Consider the following 10223-nt stretch of genomic DNA (forward strand, 5'->3'; position numbering starts at 1 on the left):
TGTTTAATTTAGCAAGAAAACTTGAAAAGAAACTTCAAAAACCATCCCAATACCCTTGATTCACTCCGCCACACTAATTCACTAATGACTCTCTGGTCTTTACCATGTGCATGAGAAACATGCCTCACCCTCTCCCAAGGTGATTTGAAAAATGGGTCGCAAAAATGGTGTCTGGTTGACTTTTTTTTTTTCAACTGGTTTATTTTTCAACTGGTGCCTTAGTGTATTTGAAATAAAATATGAATGTAGAATTACAACTTCTATACTATTAGCACAGCTCTAAAATTAATCCAAACAGTTATTGTTTCATACAGCTTTCAGACACCTTTATGATATCAGTGGGACCCTGTTGTTTGCCTCCTATACAGTGCCTCACATCAGCACTCAAAGTACACAATACATTTAGAGCTTGGTATGTACACCTCCCAACACTGTGCATCACTTAGCATGAGCAGATATGAGCATTAAGGTGAATCTTGGGTGACAGCAAGAGAAAACGAGCATTTCAAGGCAAGGGTTAGAGAATTAAGCTGATCAAAAGTATCACTGAACAGGAATACTGGGCTTCTGTGAGAAGTTTTTGCACAGTCTACCAGGTTCTGATAACTACAACTTCATAAACAATTTTAAATGTGTAAGTCAAAGCTGAGGCTGCAGAGGCACTGATGGGAGGCCACACTAAAAGGCTGAAACGGTTACATTGTGGTTGGCACATTCATTGAGCGGTGTAACCCAATGCCCCTTTTCTCTGCAGAGATACGGGAACAGGAACAGGAAGACCAGCTTGTGGTTTACGAATCGAAAATCAGCAATGGAAATGTTTTTGACTCCACTGGTGGCTGTGCTAGTTCTGCAAAACAGAATGCATGAGTGATTTAAGAAATAACTAAATGAGTGTAAAACTGGGTGGTATTGGTGGCAGATGTCTGTGGTAACTCTAAAACCAGCTGAGTGCGAGCGTAAACACACCACACTGAGAGTCAGGTGAATGTTAATACAATAAATCATCAGCTCTGCCCTCATGTGTTCATCTGAAATTACTTCATGATAAATGATAGTGTTTGTTTCTGCTGATGGCTGATCAATTAATCATGCAGATTAACAGCCACACCCGTCGCCCACACTCTGTGTGTGAGGCAAGAAATGAGTCACAGGATTTGGCATAGGCAGGGTTTCCTTTATGTTCTTTAGATTGAGCAGGAAAAAGCTTCACCAGCTGCAGACTGCTTGGTATGGTACCCAGGTAAGCAGCACAAACTTGTTTTGATTTGTTTTCAGCTGCTAGACTGTCTTTGCTTATTATAATCATGAAATATGGCTGTTTGTGTGTTCAGATGCATGAAAAATGGGGAAAAAGGGTTTCCTTTTTCTCTCTCTTGAAACTGTTCTGTTCTTAGACGCATGTTTGTGGTGTTCCCAGCTGTCACTGTGCCACTTTCATTTCAGTAGACTGCTGTTTAACAAATATATGAAAGTGATCAGAAAAGGAATGAAATATAGTCAGAAATAATTACCTTGACGTTTTAATTATTCGATGAATATTTGATTATTATTAAAAGAAATGCTGGCATTTAAAAAAATGAAACCTAAACATTTCTGTAGCAGCTCCAGTGTGTGTAATGAACATACTGCAGGAGCAGAACGATGACAGGGGTTGTGTACACACAGGTGCAGCGTTCGATACTGTCGACCATAATATCCTATTAGAGCGATTAGAACATGCTGTAGGTATTACAGGTACTGTGCTGCAGTGGTTTGTATCATATCTATCTAATAGACTCCAGTTTGTGCATGTAAATGGAGAGTCCTCTTCACACACTGAGGTTAATTATGGAGTTCCACAGGGTTCAGTGCTAGGACCAATTCTGTTTACATTATACATGCTTCCCTTAGGCAGCATCATTAGAAGACATAGCATACATTTACACTGCTATGCTGATGACACCCAGCTCTGCCCCTGAAAAGCTTAGAAATATAATATCTAACCAGATTCTTCCTCTGGATGGCATTACCTTGGCCTCCAGTAACGCTGTGAGGAACCTTGGAGTCATTTTTGACCAGGACATGTCCTTCAATGCACATATTAAACAAATATGTAAGACTGCGTTCTTCCATTTGTGCAACATCTCTAAAGTTAGAAATATCCTGTCTCAGAGTGACGCTGAAAAACTAGTTCATGCATTTTTATTTACTGGCTTTTAATACAGCATGAGAGTTATTTGTTAATTCATAGTTGGTGTTTGCTTTTAATACTCTAAGTTGTTTTATTATGTATGTTGTATTCTTGTACAGCACTTTGGTCAACGCTCCTGTTGTAATTAAATGTGCTATATAAATAATTAAACTATTAAACTATTAAACTATGCATTTATTACTTCCAGGCTGGACGACTGTAATTCATTATTATCAGGATGTCCTAAAAACTCCCTGAAAAGCCTTCAGCTGATCCAAAATGCTGCAGCAAGAGTCCTGACAGGGACTAGAAAGAGAGAGCAGATTTCTCCTGTTTTGGCTTCCTGTTAAATCCAGAATTCAAAATCCTGCTCCTCACATACAAGGTCTTAAATAATCAGGCCCCATCTTATCTTAATGACCTTGTAGTACCATATCAGCCTATTAGAGCACTTGGCTCTCGCTCTGCAGGCCTACTTGTTGTTCCTAGAGTATTTAAAAGTAGAATGGGAGGCAGAGCCTTCAGTTTTCAGGCCCCTCTTCTGTGGAACCAGCTTCCAGTTTGGATTCAGGAGACAGACACTATCTCTACTTTTAAGATTAGGCTTCAAACTTTCCTTTTTGCTAAAGCATATAGTTAGCAGTGTTGGGAAGGTTACTTTTAAAATGTATTCCATTACAGAATACAGAATACATGCCCCAAAATGTATTCTGTAACGTATTCCGTTACGTTACTCAATGACAGTAACGTATTCTGAATACTTTGGATTACTTAATATATTATCATGCTTTTTACAACAACGTGAATGTCCTATTGCTGGGTGATTTATTACTGTTACTGAAGGTCCGCGACTCCGAACTGTAGTAAAGGGACCTCTGACTAATACGGCGGGGTCCCTGTCGGCTCGTAGCCGAAAAATAGCTTTACTTTGTTGTGTGGGTCAACTTTTCTTGCGAGAGACAGAGAGAGGCGTTGAAAGACTGCTCCAACGGAACTTATTGTTTTCGGAGGAAAACACGAACACGGTGTACAGTCGAGTCTTAATAGCTTACTTACAACTGGGCTCGTCAGGCTGTCTTCTTGGCTGCAGTGGTTATTATTATATTTACATGCTTCCAGCTCCCGTTTTTCCTCGATGATAACTCGTACCTTTCCACTCCCCTTTTTCTCCCTCCTCGCGCTCACAGACCCATAACGCGTATGGCAGTCCATTCTCCCTGCAGCACGGACTACACTGCCCATGATGCTACATTCTTTAGAGCTATGCTTGTAGCATTCTGCCTGTTAGCTTAGCACAACAACAACAACAACGAAAAGGCGCTCTCTCACCCAGGAAACACACAGTCGCAGAGAGAGAGAGAGCGTGTCGCCCTGTAACCATGGCAACCGTAACACTGCCGCCTGGAACAGCAGCACATAGCTGTCAAACAAACCCAAACAGTCCTGACCTGCGACAATATGAAACAGGAAAGTACCGCAGTGTAATCCATTTATTTCAACAAAGTAACTGTATTCTGAATACCACCTTTTTAAACGGTAACTGTAACGGAATACAGTTACTCATATTTTGTATTTTAAATACGTAACGGCGGTACATGTATTCCGTTACTCCCCAACACTGATAGTTAGGGTTGGACCAGGTGACCCTGAATCCTCCCTTAGTTATGCTGCAATAGGTGTAGGCTGCTGCATTGAATCATATCTGTTATTAATCTCTGTCTCTCTTCCACAGCATGTCTTTATCCTGTCTTCCTTCTCTCACCCCAACCGGTCGCAGCAGATGGCCCCGCCCCTCCCTGAGCCTGGTTCTGCTGGAGGTTTCTTCCTGTTAAAAGGGAGTTTTTCCTTCCCACTGTCGCCAAAGTGCTGCTCATAGGGGGTCACATGATTGTTGGGTTTTTCTCTGTATCTATGAAGCGCGTTGAGGCGAATTTTGTTGTGATTTGGTGCTATATAAATAAAATTGAATTGAACAGGTGTCATGTACGAACAGCAATTTTCCATATTAGATCTAAAATAAAATAAAATGAAACTGTTGCTACATGCCTGCCACAGTTTCTGTCTTGGTTGATTACATCTTGCCCATGTGCAGTTCCTGCACTGATGAGAGTGTGTGAAAGTAATATTTCTGATCTACCCTTCCTTCCCTTTTAGTGTTCCATACCATTGATCGGTGGCCTTTTGACCTGGAATACACCCAGCAGCCATGACAACATCTGGTCCCAGGGCCTGCTTTATTCTCACCTTGCATGTCGTCATTTTTCTCTCACTGCTGTTCTACAACAGCTTCTTGACCCACCGCGAGCTGCAGAGTTACCCCAACGGTGCTCATGGAGACATCAGGATTCTGGTGTGGCACTGGCCGTTTGGCCGCTCCTACAGTCTGGACGGGAACAAATGCCTCAAGATGTATAACATCAGCCGTTGTTTACTCACTGATGACAGAGCTGACTTCTCTGCTGCCGACGTGGTTGTGTTCCACCACTATGAGCTGAGCAGAGGTCTTTCATCTGTGCCCCTACACCTGGATCGACCTACGTCTCAGCACTGGGTGTGGATGTCCTTGGAACCTCCTGTCAATAATGTGAACCTCACACATTTCAACGGCCTCTTTAACTGGACGATGAGCTACAGGCGTGATGCAGACATATCCATTCCTTATGGGCAAACAATGCTGGGAGGTGATAATCTAAGTTTTCCAGCTGCTCCAAATCGCTCCTGCTTTGCCAGCTGGGTGGTCAGCAAATACAAGCCTCAACAGACTCGGGCTGCTTTTTATCAAAGACTAAAGAAGCATATCCCCATAGAGGTGTATGGCAGGTGGAACAAGAAACCCTTGCCAGACAAGAAGCTTTTGCCCACCATTTCAAACTGTCTGTTCTACCTTTCTTTTGAGAACTCTGAGAAAAAAGACTACATCAGTGAGAAACTCTGGAGGAACGCTTTTCAAGCAGGGGCTGTACCAGTGGTTCTCGGCCCCAACAAGGCCACCTACGAAGCCATGACCCCCCCACATTCCTTTATCCATGTAGCTGATTTCAATAGCCCAGCTGATCTGGCAACATATCTAAAGGTTTTGTCTGCAGACAGGCAGGCCTATGAGAAATACTTGGAGTGGCACAACACCTACCGAATTAAAACCTACAGTGACTGGAGAGAAAGGCTGTGTCAGATCTGTGTCAGGTATCCCAGTTTACCAGCCAGGAAAGTCTACCACGACCTGGACAGCTGGGTGAACGGCTAGTGTCTGATTTCTTCACCAAAGCTTTCAGACTGCGGATTCTGCTGAGTTTCCACATGCAAATGTAAAATGCAGAACACTTGAAGTACAGTGGAAGAGAATTTGTTGCACAGTCAGTTAATTTTGGTAAACGGTGAGAAACTGCAAGTTGAAGCAGGTGGGTAGGTTGCTAATAATCACGTTACACATGTTCGAACTACAGGTAAACGTGCCACTGAACAAGAAGCACGGTTTTTGTTAGTACTGACTGCTGGTGTGCAGTATCGTCTCAAAGGACATGAGCGATGGCAGATACATTTCATTACATGGTACCAGACTGAAATAATAATTCAGGGCTCCATGCTGGGCCACTGTGTTTTATTTAGGGCTATTCTTTGTGAGCAGTAGCAGATATTCTCCTGCCACTGCTGGACATTTCTCTGCTGTTTATCAGAATATTGGTGCCCCTTCCTTGGAAGGCGCATTAACATTTGCTTACTTTGTTCAATGCCACTTGTTCAAATGTTCTTGATGTTCCTTAGTGCACTAGACCTAAAACTGATCGCTGGTTACACGATGTCACTCGGGCCTCAGAAGGACGTGCAGGAAAGCGGAAAGAAAATGGAAAAAAGATCAACTCCAGATCTCCTTTCATATGTTAGGAGGAGCCCTGTTTCTTTATCAGGATGCTGTTCGAAAAGCAAAACTAAGTATTTATCAGATATCATCTCTAACTACAGCTACACGCCCTGTGTCTTATTCAACATCATTAATTCTGTTGTCAACCCTCCACTCACCACACATTCACCCATTTCCCCAAAAACAATCAGTTCTGTCTCTAAACTCCCCTTCCTGTCCAAAATCCTGGAAAAAGCTCCAGATTAATGACATCTCAGAAACATTCAGCCTGGTTTTAAAGCGCTACATAGCACCGAGCTTGTGCTTTTAAACGTTTTTAATGATCTTTTATTAATTGCTGACTCTGGTAACTCTGCTATTTTAGTGCTTTTAGATCTAAGTGCGGCATTTGATACAGTGGATCATGGGATTCTCTTATCATGACTGGAGAGCTGTGTGGGTATTAAAGGAACTGCATGGTTCAGATCTTATTTAACTGATAGAAGTTTTTCTGTCAGGTTTGGTGGCTCTTCATCCTCATGATGAAGGCTCTAAAAGTTTTGCTAGACGGCCTTGCCCATATGGAAAAGAAATAGTAAAAACTTACATGATTTACTCATGAAAGTGGCCACTTTCTCATTACTTTCATATATTGTTCCAGTAAGTATCCAAAACATACAAGTTTCATTATATAATTTTTCAAGGGATCTTACATCTGTTTTCACTCTTGTATGCTTTTCATACAAGTTTCACACAAGACGGAACAAACTTTATAAGGTTTATAAATATCTTTTCCATATGGGTGATGACATTAAATCATGGTTTGCATTAAATCTTTTGAATGTAAATGATCAAAAAACTGAGATTGAACTATTTGGACCTTCTGAGCCTCACTCTTCTCTTAAGGTTGACCTTGGTGCTCTGGAAAGTCTAGAGGTCCCGAATCTTCGAGTGTTCTTTGATGACAGTTTTTCATTTGAGAAAAAATAAATTCTGAACAAGCCCGACTCTTGACAGGCTCTCGTAAACACAACCACATTTCCCCGGTCTTGCTTCGTTGACACTGGCTTCCAGTACGTTGTAGAATTGATTTTAACATTTTATTGCTTGTTTTTAAATCTCTAAATGGATTAGCTCCATCATACCTCTCTGATCTGGTAACTAAAAATACTCCAAACAGAACTCTCAGGCAGCTGATAAGTTGCTTCTAGCTGTCCCTGGCAGCAGGCTAAAACACAGAGGAGATCGGGGCTGCGCCCAAACTTTGGATCATCTTCATATTAGGATCTCTCCCACACTCGACATTTTTAAAACCTTTCTGAAAACACATTTTTACTGAGTGTTGTTTTGTTCTTTGTGTGTTTGATCTACTTTTCACTTTTTTACTATGTACAGCACGCTGGCCAACCTGTGTTGTTTTCAAATGTGCTTATAAATAAATTGATTGATTGATTGTGTGGTTTAAAATAATTCACCTTAATGGTATTATTGGATGTCTGCTATGTAATAATAAAATGAGAGTGCCATCAGTTAAATATGCATTTTTCGTCTTTTTGGCATTTGATGACAATTTTAATGGCAAATGGAGCTGGAGAGTGTCGCTGTTTGTACAAAAGATGCACGGGCAGAACAACCGGACATTTTTAACATATGTTGTTATTAACGTGATAATTTCCAGTTTGAAATACTGAAAATGATGTGTGTGTCTGATAGACGAGTCTGTCTTAACACAGAGTTTTCAAGGTGTGTGAAGGCCACCATCCAATCAGCCAGAGTATATGTGTACATATGTGGAAATATCAGAATGAAACAGAACATAGACACAAATAGGCTGTGTCTATTTTTTGTGTTTTTAGCTGACTTGCTCTCTGTACTTCAACATTTAGCTGCATCTGTTTTTTAAACTCTCATTTTCACCACCGTTCCACTGACACAGACACGATTTGCTGAGAGACGAAGGATGACACGGACTAATTTGGTGCTGGTTGGAGCTTCCGTTTAAAGTTGTATTGAATGTTTCTAAAACATGCTATGATATGCAGGGTTTTCACACGGTTTGGTGCATTTGCTCTGTGAACGAGGTCCATTGTCTTGCTGCAGTGTGAACCGTTTTTCACAAGATGCAAAGCAGAATGTGAAGCATTTCTCTGAAGCATAAAGTGCCACTTCCTCCTGATGAGGGTGGAGTTGATTCAGTGTCCAAATCTCTACATCATCAAAAACTTGGTGCTCGGCTCTTTCTTTGTGAAATGCCGGTTTGTCACAAGTCAAGTCAGCCAGTGATTGTTAGTTATTGGATGAATAAAGAGAATAACAAACAATGAAAATGTGGTGTGTGTTATTTCAGCGATAGATGTGATGGGTGCGTCGATGACTGAGATAAAAGCATGTGGTTTCACACTCAGATCCACCCCTCACTAATTCAAACTCTCTGTGTGGAGGTTGGGACAAAAACCTCAGAGTCGAGACTTCATTATACCACAACATCACTGCGGGCATGTTTCACCCCCTGTGGTTTCATCTTCTATGAGTGTCTGAGTTTCTGTTTTTAATGTGATGATCTTTTAAAATGACTACAATTAATACAAATGGCCCATCAACATCATGGGTGAGGTATATACAAATAAACAATACACTTCAAATAAAATTGCCAAGAGCAGCTGGTAAGAGTCTTATAGTATAATATATATGTCCCAGTGTTTTGAGTTTTACATTATTATTGGACTTTGATTTTGTCATCATTTATCATTTCTAGTCTTTTGTTACAATGTTACAGTTCTTAGTCTTCTGGTTCTGTCTCTGTGGGCCATGGTTGTGGTCGATCCTGTCAGCTGTATCCCCTTGTGAAGTCAGCGCCTCTGTGTTATGTTTCCTGTTTTACTTTGAAAGTCTATGTCTTATGTCAGTGCTTCTGGTTTTGCTTCCCTTGTTCTGTTCAGTTTGTTTCTATTTAGTTTGAATGCTTGTATTTATAAATTGGTTTATCTTCACATAAAACCACCCTCTACAATGGATATACTTATGAATTGGAGTGTTATATGGAATTCCACATTGTAACATTTTTTTTTCATACTTTAATTACATTTATGCACATATTACAATCTCTCGTTGGGAGACAACATTAGTGCAACAACATCTTGAAAAGGTTGAATAAGAAACCAAACGAAAAAACCCCCCAAAAAAAACAAAAACAAAAACACATATATACATATACATAAATATATGAAGGCCATTTTTATGACATATAACAGTTTCCTTTCTGCGAACACTTTAACATACATGTGGCTTACTTAGTACACCAAAATCACAATCATTCAAAGGATAGAGATTCAGTCCCATTGTCGCATATCAAAGCAGCCTCTTTACATGAATCCCTCAGTAATTCTAAAGATGACAAAAAAGATTTTAATTCAATTTTCAATACAGTTAGGGAAGGTCTTTTACTTTTCCATTTGCATTTGTGTATGTGGTATTTGCCCATAATTATCACCACCTTGTGTAGCATGGACAGTTCCTTAGATGGATCACCATTATTATATAAAACTTGTGTTAGAGTCAGTGGGGTCATCCCATCTATTCTTATACTCAACCAGTCTACTAGATCTTGCCAAAAGTCAGTTGTTACTGAGCAGGAAAAAAACAAATGATCAATACTTTCCGCATTTTGTGAACAAAATCCACATGGCTCTACCTCAAAGCATTTCAGCTGCTGGGTAATATCCATTAATTATTTTAAATTGCATTTCTTTGACTTTGGGGGGGATAGGCCATTTTAAAAAGTGCGTATATTTGTTCGTTAATTCCACATTGTAACATGGATAGACAGACAGATTTCAAAACAGCCAGCTGGAATGTTAAAGGGTTGAATAACGGGATTAAGAGGAAGAAAATATTAACATATCTAAAGTTACCAAGAGTTGATATAGCCTTTATTTAAGAAATGCACATGTGTAAGTCAGAAGCCTTAAAACTTAAATGTTCCTGGGCAGGTAAAGTCTTTTCCAGTCCTGGAGCTGGTAAAAGTAGGGCAGTGTCGGTTCTGATTCATAAAGCAGTTAGCTTTACTGAAACAAAAGTAATAACAGATAAGGAAGGTAGATTTATATTGGCCCTAACTACTGGACACACCAATAATTTTATGTAATATCTATGCACCTAATGCGGACATACCCGCCTTTTTTCATAACCTGTCACAGTATCTTTTGGAATTAG

At 40.3% G+C, this 10223-nt stretch overlaps 1 protein-coding gene across 1 annotated transcript; it reads left to right on the forward strand.

Moving 5' to 3' along the window:
- Positions 1 to 3340: 3340 nt before the first annotated feature.
- LOC113033897 (alpha-(1,3)-fucosyltransferase 7) lies at positions 3341 to 6946 on the forward strand. The gene has a single exon (XM_026188073.2). It carries the CDS (start codon positions 4380 to 4382, stop codon positions 5415 to 5417), a length of 1038 nt encoding a protein of 345 aa, XP_026043858.1. The 5' UTR covers positions 3341 to 4379; the 3' UTR covers positions 5418 to 6946.
- Positions 6947 to 10223: the final 3277 nt, after the last annotated feature.

The sequence above is a fragment of the Astatotilapia calliptera genome, chromosome 12, assembly GCF_964374335.1.
Source record: "Astatotilapia calliptera chromosome 12, fAstCal68.1, whole genome shotgun sequence".
Taxonomy (NCBI): domain Eukaryota; kingdom Metazoa; phylum Chordata; class Actinopteri; order Cichliformes; family Cichlidae; genus Astatotilapia; species Astatotilapia calliptera.